This window comes from Mastigoproctus giganteus, chromosome 3 (genome assembly GCF_048544385.1).
Source record: "Mastigoproctus giganteus isolate SK-2022 chromosome 3, ASM4854438v1, whole genome shotgun sequence".
Classification (NCBI taxonomy): Eukaryota; Metazoa; Arthropoda; class Arachnida; order Uropygi; family Thelyphonidae; genus Mastigoproctus; species Mastigoproctus giganteus.
In genome coordinates, this window is record NC_143577.1 from 16,398,265 (window position 1) to 16,413,376 (window position 15,112).

At 37.1% G+C, this 15,112-nt stretch overlaps 1 protein-coding gene across 1 annotated transcript in view; it reads left to right on the top strand.

Moving 5' to 3' along the window:
- The first annotated feature begins 456 nt into the window (after positions 1–456).
- LOC150087742 (exonuclease mut-7 homolog) overlaps positions 457–15,112 on the top strand; it is a 133,641-nt gene continuing 118,985 nt past the window's right edge. Inside the window, exon 1 of the mRNA XM_090370112.1 lies at positions 457–584. Within this exon, the coding sequence (XP_090226238.1) occupies positions 498–584 (87 nt within the window). The 5' untranslated portion in view covers positions 457–497. The remainder of the gene's footprint in view (positions 585–15,112) is intronic.

Consider the following 15,112-nt stretch of genomic DNA (forward strand, 5'->3'; position numbering starts at 1 on the left):
TTTATCAAAAATATTATGATAAAAAATACTCTGACACGATCGTACGTATTTGTGAAAAGAATCGGAACACTGAAATCAAAGTTTTAAGGTAATCCAACGAGTTTTGGGTAAATTCGAAATATCCTTCATAGGTTGTTTATGAATTTAAAACGTAGAATCGTTCACAAAGTCAATGAGTTTCGAAGTAACATTTTTCGTTGCACGATTAGAGTTAATTCATGAACGGTATATTAACCATAATTGCCTATTGCTTATGTGTGTTATCAAACATTTTTTTTTAAGCAGCACAATTATCGATATTCGCTGATTTTTTTTATTAGTAACGGGGTTGATTTATTAACACAATAACGAAATTGCGTATACATACGTGAACACAGCTTAGATAGAAGCATGATTTTTAATTTAATGTTACGTCACTGCGCAAGCGTATTGAGACTAGCTACAGTTAGAGCTTGAGATTCGAAGTATTGTAGGTTATTGTAGGTTTCTGTTGTTAAATGTTTAGGCCAAAATTAAACATCATGAGTTCTAAACGTCCCCTGAGTGATCCAGATGAGCCTCTGACTAAAAAAGTTCGCAAAACTGTAAGTTAAAGGTAAAATTTGACGTGATTAATACTGTGTTGATCCAAAACGGGCACGTGGGTGATATTAGTCATCAGTTAGGTTTACCGCCAACTATGTTCAGTTTTCACAAGTGTAAGCAGAATCCATGAAAATATTAAAACTTGGTGTGGTTAGTTCTAGACATACACTGTCTTTTATGGTAAAATACATATAATGAGAAATTAAAGTAATTACAGTTACAGTCTGCCGTTATAGTCTATCAGAAAGCGAACATAGAAAAAATAAAATAAAGTATATTATCTTTACTTATATTAAGTGTGGTGGTAATGTCATCGGTTAATCCCACTGCGTAGAATTCAAAAATTGGCTGACACTTCTGTAGTCACCCTTATGAAATCACAAGCCTTTACCCTTGACAATAGTTATGTCTTTAATTAAGTAAATCCTATATTAGTATACCCTGATCACTGCCACCCAATGGGTCTTTTACATGCAGATTTTTAATGCACAAAGAATCATTGCTGATAATCAGATCATTAATATTGTTTCTTTTTGTCTCTCAAACATGCTGTTGTAGAAAACAGTCATCCAATAAATCCACAAAAGCCTAGTCAGTGACCAACACATACATTCCAGTCAATATCTGGAAAGTTAAAATCCCATTATAAGACATTCTGATTTACTGGTTCACTCTATTTCTCTTTATAACTGTTTGTTAATACTTATTACAGTCATTAGGCCTATAACAACCGATTGAAACTCCCTCCTATAACAACCTCCTAGAAACTGATTCAACATTGCACTGGCTACCCATGTCAGCTGGATGTCCTGCCTTAGATTTTATATGTTTCTTAACCAAGAGCCTAACCCTTCCCCATCCTCTCTTGTTCTGTTTGTACTTTGCATTGTACTCTCCATATTCCAGTCACCCCTACCTTATGTGTGAGTGATACCATTTCTCTGATATTTCCACATGTCTGCATTTGATGACTTAATCAATACTTCAAATTCATCAAATTTATTTGCTGTGCTTCCGGCAGTGTTGAATCCAGGAGGGTGATTGGGGGTGAGTTTCACCCCCCCCCAGCGAAAAATAGTAATTTTTATTTTATAAAACACGAATTCAATAAATTTATGTCAAATAAACAACAGGAAAAATCACATCAACTAAGTGTGGTATTTGCTAGGTGGTAGACGGCAAAAATAAATCACTAAAATTCAAGACATGAAATTTTCAAAATAATTAAATGGGCAATATTTCTGGCTGCACAAATTGTAACTAAATGCCACTATTTCAAGTGTCCGCATTTTTGTTTATGGTTTTCAGGTTCCTTTTATTTTCACACAGGTTCCTTTTATTGTGACTAATTCTTTGTTTGTATATCGCAAACAAGATTGCAGGCCGCGAATAGGTTCGCCTGAATTGGTTCCTGACAGATTCTATTGTAATTGTAATTATAAAGTGTCCCGTGGCTTTCAGGGGAGTCTGCAACCACTAATTCAATCGTCAGCAGTTTCGCTTTATGGTTTTCATATTCCGCCTATAAACAATACATTTTATAACCTTTTTATTATATATGCATCTGTACTGTAATATTGCTAGATTGCATGAAGATAAACTCAGGGCTCGAATGAGTTATCAGAAAAATTAATAAATGACATGCAAAGAAAAAGCAAAGAAGAATAGCATTATTACAATACAGTACTTGCATGTTTGATCATAATTTGTATAATTTTTTTTTTTTTTTTTTTTTGCAAATTTTAATCAGTGATTTTCATATTTAACTCTAATATTGTCAGTAATGTGGGTTTTGTGAACTGACTGTTAGTATTTAGATGTTAAATAATAAATATTTCCTTTTGTTTTCTCATATTCTCTTATAACATTCATAAATATGCATAATCTGTGTATTTATAATTATGCATATATATATATGCATATACATATATTGTAAATATTAAATAATAAAAAATATACTACATGTACCCCCCCCCCCCCCAAAGTTTACATTCTTCCCCCTGGTGCATGTATCTCTTGAGTTTACACCCCCCAACTCCCACCCCAGTGCAAACATTGGATTCAACACTGGTTCCTAGCATTAGTGTATATGTAAGTATACATGCACATGTTTTTACTTTTAGTTATCTGAACATAGCCCATATATTTGCTTGTTTACCAAGGACCCCCAGCAAGCCTCTAAATCTGTGACACCTTGCTTTCCAGGTTGCTGCATGTTTCGATAGAAGCAGTTTAAGAATCACTTTCATCTGTGCCTGTATTATGGCTATTTCAGTGTTGAATTTGAAACTAAGAGTATTCAGTGTTTAATTATCTTGTATTGGTTGAACAAGAATATTGGATTTTGAGTGGTGATTGGGGAGACGGTTGACCAGTATTGGAAAATGGCTTTTTCCATCATCTTAAATGACATGGTGTTCTCATGATGGTTGTGAATAGCATAGGATTTTTTAGCTATAGCTTGACAAGGTAAATCTATTCAAGTGGAAAGAATTTTTGACTCAGAACAGAGGTATAACTGTGAAGCAGAGGATCCTGTATATATGGGCTGATACATTTTATAATAAATATTAGTGCTCATTGGTGGAAGGGCATTAATAGCTCTCATGAGCTCTTGTTTGTACTGCAGCATGACTGCATCATGAGGTCAGGAGTTTACAATTATTTGTAAACTCCCAAGTCACTGATAAATACATTAACTGTAGTAGTAGTAGTAGTAGTGGCATGTGACGAAAGAAAGCAAGTGTATGAGCTTATGCAGCATCAGCCAAAAAAAAAAAAAAAAAAAAATCACACCATTCCCTCCAAATGCCTGTCCAGTTCTTCCTTAAATTCATTCAACCTATCAATTTCCACAATGACAGATGCAAGTTTGTTCTAGCAATTAATCACCCGCTGGCTAAAGGCAAATTTCCGCACATATATTCTACATCTGTCTTTTCTTAATTTGAATTTATGCCCCCTTAGGTTCATAATCTGAACAAGTGGAAGGATCCCATCAGAATTCAGCGTGCTCAACCCATTCAAGGCCTTATACACCTCAATCAGATCACTGCACAGGTGCCTAGTCTCCAGCCATTGCAATTTGCAGAACTTAAGCCTCTCTTGGTAAGAGGATCCCTTCATTCCCCTCACCAATCTTGTTGCCCTTCTCTGTACATGCTCAAGCAAATCGACATCCTTCCTAAAATGAGGCCTCCAGACCTGTACGCAGTACTTAAGGCATGGCCTGACCATTGCCTTATACAGAGAGACAATCACCTCCTTTTCCCTGCTAGCAAAATTCCTATATAAAAATGTAAAGTGCGGCCATTATCAACCCACTGCAGGATGGAAGCCTCCTCAACAATTCATGTTGAGGGAAATGGACCATAATCTGCCACGCTGGTCCAGTGCGGGTTGGCAGATCGACCGTATTCAGCAGTCACGGGCTTGAACCCTGGTCTACTCAAAGAGCGTGTGCTACTACACTCCCACTCCTGCCCACTCGGCTATGGAGGCCTTTATATATCATTGACAAAACCCCATGACCTGCCCTGGCAGCCTGTCTGCATTGCTCAGAAAACTTCATATCTGACTGCACAATTACTCCCAGGTCTTTTTCATTTTCTACCACCTTAAGTGTAGTACCACACAGTTGGTACTTTTCTCTCGGGTTACTTCTACCCATATGCAGCACTTTGCATTTGTCAAGGTTAAACTTCAGTTGCCACTTCTTAGCCCATCTGCCCAAATTATCTAGATCCTGTTGCAGTAGCACACTGCCATTACTGTTATTAACAACCCTGCCAACCTTTGTATCATCTGCAAACTTTGACACAAAGCTTGACATACCTTCATCAATATCATTGATAAATATACAAAATAACAGTGGACCCAACACCGAACCCTGTGGGACTGCGCTAATAACATTAGTCCACGAAAAGCAGCACCCATTGATTACCACCCTCTGTCTTCTCCCACTTAACCATCCTTTTATCCATTGTAGCAACTTACCCTTAATACCATTCTGCTCCAATTTTTACAGTAGTCTTCCATGCGCAACACTGTCAAAAGCTTTCCTGAAATCCAAATATATGATATCAAAATTATTTTTTGCATCCAGTTCCTTTGTAACCACATCATAATAACCAATCAAATTTGCCAGACAAGACTTTCCCTTAACAAACCCATGCTGTGTCTGAATTATTGCTGCAGTCTTGTCTAGAAGATCCTGCAATGCATCTTTAACAGTGTCTCCATTATTTTACCCGGAACAGAAGTTAAACTAACTGGTCTGTAATTACTCGTGTCACCCTTCGATTCCTCTTTGTGATTTGGGGATACATTTGTACATCTCCAGTCCTTGGGAACCTCCCCTGAGTCCAAGGATGCTCTCATAATTATGGCTAAGGGTTTGCTTAGTTGCCGCCTCCTTTAATATAACTGGATAGATCCCATCCACCCCAGGTGCTTTTCTTATGTTTAACTTCAACAATTTCTCCTCCACTTTGCTCTCAGTTATTACAAAATCATTAACTACCCTGCTACAATTTGATAACCTTCTGCCAAAATTCAAACCTTAATAATTCATCATGTGTGAATGTAGATGCAAAATACTCATTAGTTTGTTTGCTATCTGAGCAGAATCATCAACAGTCAAACCATCAATGTCAAGTGGACCAATCAGATTCATCCCTTTCCTTTTAGAGTTTATATAAGTAAAGAAATCCTTGCTGTTTTTCTTAGCATCTTTTGCCAAGGATTTCTTGTAATCTGCCTTCGCCTGCCTAACCTCCTTTGTTTTTTTTTTTTGTAGTTGTTGGCACATCGGCTTCTGTGTCCATAATGCACCTCCCAAGTTTTTTGCAGTACTTTGATCCAAGCCCGAGGCGGGATTCGAACCCGCGACCTTTGGGTTGCTAGGCAGACACTTTACCCACCTGGCTAGCCCGGTCGGCAACCTCCTTTGTGACCTGATTACAGACTAGCTTATATCTGCCATAGGCTTCTGAGTCGCTTGATAATTTATATGCATCCCATGCATTTTTCTTCTCTGTTACGAGTCTCATTAGTTCATTTGATAACCATTTAGGCCTAAACCATGAACAATATTTCTTAATAGGTATGAAACTTTAGTGGCATCCACGTTTAATTCCTTGAATGCTTCCCACTTAGAATTTACTGTTGGTAACATCGTCAGTTGATCCCACTGTACAGAATTTAAAAACTGTCTGAGACCACTGTAGTCACCTTTACGGAAGCAAAAATTCTTTCCTTTACCCCTGATGGTAATTAAATCTTTAAGTAAATCCCATATCAGTACACTGTGATCACTGCCACCTAGTGGTTCCTTTATCTGCAAATTCTTAATACCCAAATGATCACTGCTGATAACCAGATCAAGAGTATTACTCTCTCTGGTTGCCTCTTGAACATGCTGCTGCAGAAACAAATCATCCAATAAATCCACAAAATTCTGACTAGTGCGTGAGTGACCAACCCACAAGTTCCAGTCAATATTTGAGAAGTTAAAATCCCCCATTATAAGACATTCTGATTTACTAGCCCACTCTATTTCTCTGTACAATTGTTCATTGTACTCATTCGAGTCATTAGGCCTATAACACACTCCTACTCTTATTTTTGCTTTCTTATGTCACACCAAACTGACTCAACAGTGCACTGTTCATCTATATCAACTGGGTGCACTTCATTTGATTTTGTTTTTCTTAATTAACGGCATAACACCTCCTCCCTTCCTATCCTGTCTATCCTTTCTGTACACATTGTACTTCCCAAATTCCAGTTCTGCATTCCTTATATCTGAGTGACACTGCTATCCCAACAATATTCGCCTTTGATGTCTTGACCAACACTTCAAATTCATCAAATTTATTTACTATACTTCTAGGATTGGTATACATGCACCTATTCCTAGTTAACCTAACACATCCCATATGCCCACCTATTTTACAATGACTGCCATTCATCCCTGAAACCCCAACACCCCTCCCTCCAGGTTGCTACTTATTCTAATAGAAGTTGTGCAAGAATCACCTTCACTTCTGCCAATGGCTACTGTTAAACTATTAGTCCTTGTATCCCCCAAAGCTAGCAGTTTTCCGACCCACCCAACACTACCTCGATAGCATCAGCAAATATTCTTGCACCCTTTCTATTTAAGTGTATCCCATCCCTGTAGAAGCAGTCTCTCCTGTTAACAAGTACAGACCAGGCTGAAAAAAATTCTATCCCTTGAGCCTTGCACAATCTTTCCAGGGCCGAATTGATCGACAAGGCTCTCATCATATACTCCCTCCTATCGTGTCTGGGCAGAATTGCAGACACTTTCAAATTCAGCCCTAATTCACGTTTTTTGTTCAACAGTGACCTGTACTTGTTAAGTAATTCTGCCTGTCTCCTACTCTTAATATCATGTGCCAACGTGTACAACTATATCACCTTTTGTGCCCTTAAAAGATGATATCCGCTCTACAACATCATCAACCTTTGCCCCTCGCAGACATACTCTGGTCCTGTTCCACCTATCCTTTTTACAAAGCATGTTCCCCATTTCCCTGACAATAGGGTCACCAAAAACTACTAGTTCCCTTGGGACCAGCACATTCTGCCTTGGGGGTTGCCACTGTGTCGTGCTCACCACCAAATACGGAGGATGCGGAAAGGTCAGGGAATGACCACCGCATATCCTGGAGCAATATGGCCATAGTTGCTAATGCTCCTAAAAACCAAATAACAACAACAACAACTGTGTCGTGCGATGACCAAGTGCAAGCTCTGGTGTTGATGTGGGCAGCTGAGAGCTTGATGGACCCTCAATTTAGATCCTTCGAGGGCATCCACCCTGTCCTTCAAGCTCTCATATAGGCCCATAACAACGCTGAGTTGTCGCCTGATTTCCTTACACTCCTTACATCGCGCACACACAAAGACATCCCCCATGGCAATATCATGTTCTGTTCCAGAGAGTTCGGCAAACCTTTCACAAGTTGCACATTTTTTAGGCTGTGATGCGTTGGAGAATCGCTCCCTTCAGTTCTCCCCAGAGTCACAGCACTCCTACCACTATGTGCCCATTGCTTTGCTACTCTAGTCTCTGGCATGATATTTTAAATTAATCAGATCAATAAATTTAATTAATTAAATGTTAATACTGTGCTATCTAATAGAAACAGTGATGCATATTGTGCTATATAATTATACGTTAGAGCTACCTAGTTAACACTTTAAATTCCCTACCTAGTTAAAAATTTGAATTCCCTACCACTCTATTCAAAAACAATGGCTGCAAGATTCGAACAAAATAACGGTTTTACGTATATTAAGTAGTAATCTACAAAAACTCTTTATCTAAATTAAAAATAAAAATAACCAGCGTAAATATAACTATAAGACTACGTATAAAGTACAATATAAAATAACAATTAGGTAAATAAAAAGGCAAACACTTATCGCTTTTTCAGAGCCTGTAATTCACAGCTGTAATTTTTAAAGAGAGTCAGCGCCCAAGTCACTATATTTAACAGTGACTTGGGCTTGAACCATGGTCCTATCAAATGTGTGTGTTACTGCACTTTTGTCACTTAGCTGAATTAGGTCTAGTTTTTTTTTCATTAAATGGATATTGGTAAGGATGTCTATCTCATTTTGGGGAAGTTGCTATGATGACTTTTGTTTACTTAAAACTTGAATGTAATTCAGCCACTCAATATGGTTTTGACCTGTGAGTAAACAATCCTGTCATTGATGTTTCCACTTAATTTACAGGTTTTAAAAATCAAATCCTTTCTCTTAAAACTAGTAGGAAGCACTAAGGACCACCATCCTCTGGACCTTTTAGTAATTAGCATCTTTTGGAAGCTACAGTGACCGAAAAAAGTGCAATCACTGAGAGAAAGATTGAGGGGGAGTGTAATTGCCAGCCCAATCTTGCAGGTTTCAAGTGGGGAACATATGGTGATGAATGCAGCACAGATTTCCTTATTAGTAACTAGATAGTTTGGACCTATGATAGTTATTCTTCACATATCTGGATAAGTTAGAATTAAATGCTGGGTGGTGGACCATCAGAGTATTGGATCTTTTGTGTTAGCTTTATGGTTAATGCTGAAGAGAAGACAATCTAGATTATGGTTACTGGCAGGAGCCTGTCAATAACTAAGTGAATTCCAATTAGGGTCAACCTGTGGGTAAGTAACTGTTTAACTCTCTGGTGGGTATGCACAAAGCCACAACAGGTGTGGTGTCGCCTTTACTTCATCAATCAGTTTTTTTTGGGAAAAGAAGACATACTTTAAAATGACAGACTGAAAATTTATTCTTAATTCTGACAGTATTATTATAAAAAAAAACCCCAACTCTACAGCAAAGAATTAGGGCTACAAACCGTTGAAAAAAGAAGGAAACTAAAACTCTGGAAAATTACCATAGCAATAGGTGTTTTTTTCTGACATGTATGATCCCATAAAGAATATTTTTATGGCTAAGCTTTTCCAGTTAGAAGATAATTAATGGTAGAGGTTGGGAAGTGAATGTGATTCTGATGGAATACTAAAATTCAGACTTGTGTGTTTCTAATAGACTTCTGGATTCATAAGTTTTATTACTGTTATCAAAGTGCCGTTAGACTGTTAACATGGCTGAGGCAAGGTGAAAGATTAAAATCTGCATAAATATTATGTGCCATAGCTGGATAGCTCATTTAAAATCAAGTTTGCTACTTCATTTTCGTTTCCACTATCGGGAAGTAGTAGTAATAGAGGCATATGATGCAAGAAAGCAAGCAGCAAAAAAAAAAAAAAAAAAAAAAACATTTCACACATTCATTCCCTCTAAAAGTTTGTCCACTCCTCCTTGAATTTATTTAAGCTATCTAACTTCCACAACAACAGATGGAAGTTTGTTCCAGCAATCAACTACCTGCTGGCTAAAGGCAAATTTCCACACATCTATTCCACAACTGTCTTTCCTCAATTTGAATTTATGCCCCCTCAGGTTTGTAATCTGAGCAGAGGAAGAATCCCATCAGAATTAAGCCTGCTCGACCCATTCAACACCTTATACACCTCAATCAGATCATCTTGCAGGTGCCTAATCTCCAGATTTTGCAATTTGCAGAACTTAAGCCTTTCTTAGTAAGAGGAATCCCTTCATTGTACTCTCCCTCCTTCCTAATATGAGGCCTCCAGACTTGTATGCAGTACTCAAGGTGACCTGACCATTGCCTTATACAAAGGGATGATCACCTCCTTTTCCCTACTAGCAAAATTCCTGTATATCATTAACAATACCCAATGACCTGCTCTTGCAGCTTGTCTGTACTGCTCAGAAAACTTCATATCTGACTGCACAATTACTCCCAGGTCTTTTTCGTTCTCTACCATCCTAAGTGTAATACCACACAGCTAGTACGTTTCTCTGGGGTTACTTCTACCCATATACATTACTTTGCATTTTTCGATGTTAAACTTCAGTTGCCACTTCTCAGCCCATCTGCCCAACTTTTCTAGATCCTGTTGCAGTAGCACACTGCTATTACTGTCATTAACAACACTGCCAACCTTTTTATCATCTGCAAACTTGGACATTAAGCCTGATATACAGTCATCAATATCATTGATAAATATAAAACAACAGTGGGCCAAACACCGAACTCTGGGGGATTCCACTAATAGCATTAGTCCATTAAGAGCAGCACCCATTGATTACCACCCTCTGTCTTCTCCCACCCAACTACCCTTTTATCCATTGTAGCAAGTTTCCCTTAATGCCATACTGCTCCAATTTGTACAGTAGTCTTCCATGCGCAACAGTATCAATAGCTTTCCTGAAATCCAAGTATATGATATCAAAATTATTTTTTGCATTCAGTTCCTTTGTAACCACATCATCGTATTCAATCAAATTTGTCAGACAAGACTCTCCCTTAACAAACCCATGCTGTGTGTGAATTATTATTATTGCAGTCTTGTCTAGATGATCCTGCAATACTTCTTTAACTAGCGACTATTATTTCTCACGGAACAGAAATAACAGGTCTGTAATTACTCGTGTCACCCTTTGTGAATTGGGGATACATTTGCACATCTTCAGTCTGTGGGGACTTCACCTGAGTCCAATGACACTCTCATAATTATTGCTAAGGGTTTGCTTACTTCCTTTGCCGCCTCCTTAATATAACTGGATAGATCCCATCCACCTCAGGTGCCTTTCTTATGTTTAACTTCAACAATTTCTCCTCCAATTTGCTCTCAGTTATTACAAAATCATTTAACTCCGTGTTAGAGTTTGATAAGCTTCTGGCCTCCACTTCCTTACAGAATTCCTCGTGTGAATGTAGATGCAAAATACTCATTCAGGTTTACAGTTATCTGAGCAGGATCATCAACAATCGAACCATTGATATCAAGTGGACCAACCTGATTCATCCCCTTCTTTCTAGAATTTATATAAGTAAAGAAGGCAAAAGTCTTAAAAAAATTTATGGTTGTCGGGTTTCGGGGACTCACTTGGTATTACATATAATACTTCACTAACATAACAGTATCAGGTGTGTAGTGAATCATAGCTCCTGACTTTTATACAATTGCATATGGTAGAAATATTATCGTACCCCACTATAAAATATTCATTTTAATAATGAAATATGGAAAGGTGCTATTCTCCTTTGTATAAAAGCTGAAAAGTGCAATTCACTTACCTAAATAGCATATGGAGGAAATACTACATCCCTATAAATTATACATTTTGATAGCGAGATATGGGTGCTGTACTGTTCTTCACTTTTTGTCCTTATATAAAAGTCAAACTACATAATACTTGTAGTATCAGTTATGTAAGGGAAACACAGTTCCTGACTTTTATACAACAACAACAAAAAAGTGGGAGAACAGTACTTCTCCCATATCTTGCTGCTAAAGTGAACATTGTAAAGGGGACAGTGTAGTATTTCCCCTATATGCCATTATATTAAAGTCAGTAACTGTGATTCATTTACATGACTGATACTGTCATGTAAGTAAAGTGCTAAATATAATATCGAGCGAGTCCCCAATATCCAGCATTAGTAGAGGCATATGATGCAAGAAAGCAAGTTTATACATCACCAGCCAAAAAAAAAAAAAAAAAAACCTTTCCATTTCACCCATCCATTCACATTCATCAGTATAAATTTCAATATCAGTTTGGAGTTTGGTTGCTTCTTCAAGGCTTTAAAGTGATGCTGACAGCTTCATAGACTAAGGTTGTGGCCCATGACATAACTGACTGGAAGAAGGATAGAAAATTGTAAATACTACCACACCCCTCTAATCCCTTTATGTGAATAATACCCTGCTGCAACCAGTAAAAACTGGTTATGTTCTTGAAGCCATATTTCTGATATGGAAAATGTCTGCAAACTGAAATTATTAGTTTATTGGTGGTAAAAAACACTCCAAGCACTTTGACAGAATGATGAATAGTCTCGAAGATTTGACACGATCATTGGGGTTGGTTGCATTTTTTCTGAAATTGATGAAGTATGAGCCTTGTTGAGATTAGGGGTATATGCATGAGAGCATATATTGAGAGGAGGTAAGAACATTTGGCATAGATTTACCATCCAACTGTGATTATAGTTTATTGGGTTGGCACATGTGAAGAGGGAGAATCAGATAGAGTTAGTGAATCATGAAAGGGTCTGAACAAGGTTCTTGTAGGCCATTTAGTGAGATCAAGTTGGTTGAAACCATCAGGATGCTGTCTTGCATTTGGAGTGTCTCTGAATGAACACAGAAGTCAGCTTCACTTTGTTCAGTTACTTCAAGACTGTGTTGCACAAATAAATGCATTTTCTGTCAGCACTCAATATTCTGATTTACATAGATGTAAATTTCCCAAAGTTTCAATTGATAAGACTTGTCACAATCAAAAAACTGAATACCAAAATACTGTAGTACGTGCCTTCTGATAAACATTTGAACCCTTTGTTTATAGAATATGTAATGACACACTAAGTGGTTGGTTTTGTATATATCATAATCATCTGTAAGTAATTTGATTTCTCATTGTGAAATTTTAATGTATCATGTCACTACCCAAATGGAAATCTTCCGTAGAGGTGGAATTGGATTGTAATTTATTGATATAGAAATATCTGCACCAGTGTCATCTTGTGCATCCCGCTAATCCTTACATTTGGGTTCTAGTTATGCTTATCAGGCTTATGTTTATTTTTTCAGATCATACAAAGTTTGGCAGGGTGGTTAATGACAGCAATCAGAGTATGTTACTGAAAAGCAAACTACTACATATGAGCAGCTGTAATCCCAGAATAGCATACCATTAGGTGGTACCACACTGAAGGTGGTGAAGAATGAAAGAGACCTAGAGGTAATTGTACAGTTTGATATGAAGTTTTCTGAGCAGTGCAGATGAGCTGCTAGAACAGCTCTTTGGGTTTTCTCAATAATATACAGGAAGTTTGCCAGCAGCAGTAAGCATGTAATTATTTTGCTGTGTGGGGCATTGGTTAGGTCACATGTTCAGTACTGCATACAGGTTTGGAAGCCTCATTTTAGGATGTGGATCTCTTGGAAAGGTGAAGGGTAATGAAATTAGTGTGGGGAACAAGAGTACTCTTACCAAAAAAAAAAAAAAAAAAACCTTCAATTCTGCAAATTGCACTGTCTGGAAACTAGGGATGGTGCGTGAGTGATCCTAAAAACAAAGAGATCTGATTGAGAAATTTTGTGGTTTTGAGTGGATTGAGTAAGCTAAATGCTGATGGCATCCTTACTCTTGTTCAGACAACACACATAAGGGTACATAAATTTAAATTGAAGGAGGATAGTTGCAGAATAGATGTGGAGAAATTTTCTTGCTTTCCAGACAGAGTAGTTGATTGTGGGCTGTGGAAGTGAATAGTTCAAAGAAGAATTAGATGAATTATTAGAGGGGATAAACTGGTGATGTGGGAAGTTTTTTTGTTTTTTTTTGTCTGATGCTACCTGTAAAAGCTTGCTTCCTTGCATCATTTTCCAGTACCAATACTATCTTCACTATTGCCATCTTGTAGATCTAGTGCATATCTAGATCTGGGTTGTATGGAATTGAATAATTCCATATCTATCTTGTATGATAGTTTTTCTTTCAGGAGAGGGTATTTTTTATTCATGGGAAAGATGCAACTTGGCAGTTTTCTGCTTTTGGTGCTTTTACAGCATTGATTCCAAACCAATGGGTCACCATTAGATTTGTTAGGAGTTACAAAAGTGTATTTACTATACCTATATTTATGTTTTTATCAATATATGCAGCACCAAACTTCTTAAGGTTAGAAGGACATGAATTAATACACAAGTTTGCACAATTAATACACAAGTTTGCACATGTCTGTTTTCAATTTTTTGTTAGTTAAATGATGCTCAATATGATACAGTTGATGCACAATCTTGTTGCATACATGTTTTTCATTAGTAATGCAGCAATCTGCTTTTTGCTTTGCACAGTCATACTTATGTACCTGTTTTTTTTTTATTAGTAACAAAAACATAAGCAGTGTATTGTAAATTTTATTGTAATATTGGTATTAGTATTACTAGTGGCAAATGATGCAAGGAAACAAGCTTATACACCAGCTTATACAATAATAAAAGACAATTATCAAACTTCTCATTATATCATTTTACTAATTTATGAATTATATAAACATATAAGCATATAAATAACAGTATTGTTTGAATATGAAATTTCTTTGGTATAAAGCATATATTTTGTTATACTAACTCCTCAACTGATGCTTGTTTAGATATCTCTTTGGATAGCCCACAAGCACATAGAGTTATCTTTTGAATGTGCACGTTGCTCTCCAGTACATTATTATAGAGATAATTTTAATATACAGTTGGTTTTGGAGTTTAGTTCTGAAAGCAAACATAAGAATGGTTTTTCTTTGCTATATATTAATTTTTTTTCAACTGGGATCATTATTTTTGGTACTCTACTGTATTGTGTATATTCAAAATTAAATAAAAAGCAAATTAAATCTATTTTTCAAATACTTCCTTTGTTCTTCCTCTTCTGTTTTATGTTGGGTTCTCTTAGATTGAGGGAGAATTTCCAGAAACAATTTTTATGCTTTTTTTTTTTTCTTCTACTATGTTTGGAATCAGTTTATCTGTTTACCGCATGTACAACTGTCATATAATTGGGAGAAGTATGCGATTAGGGGGAAGTTAGCATTAGTAGAGGCATATGATGCACGAAAGCAAGCTTATGCAGCATCAGCCAAAAAACACTTCCATTTCACCCCTCCGTTTGTTCGAAATACCCGTCCAGCTGAGCCTTAAATTTATTTAGGCTATCAACTTCCACAACAAAGGATGGAAGTCTATTCCACCAACCAACTACCCGCTGGCTAAAGGCAAATTTCCGCACATCTATTCTACATCTGTCTTTCCTCAATCTGAATTTATGCTCTCTCAGGTGATTATTCTGAGCAAGAGGAAGAATCCCATCGGCATTGAGCATGCTCAAACCATTT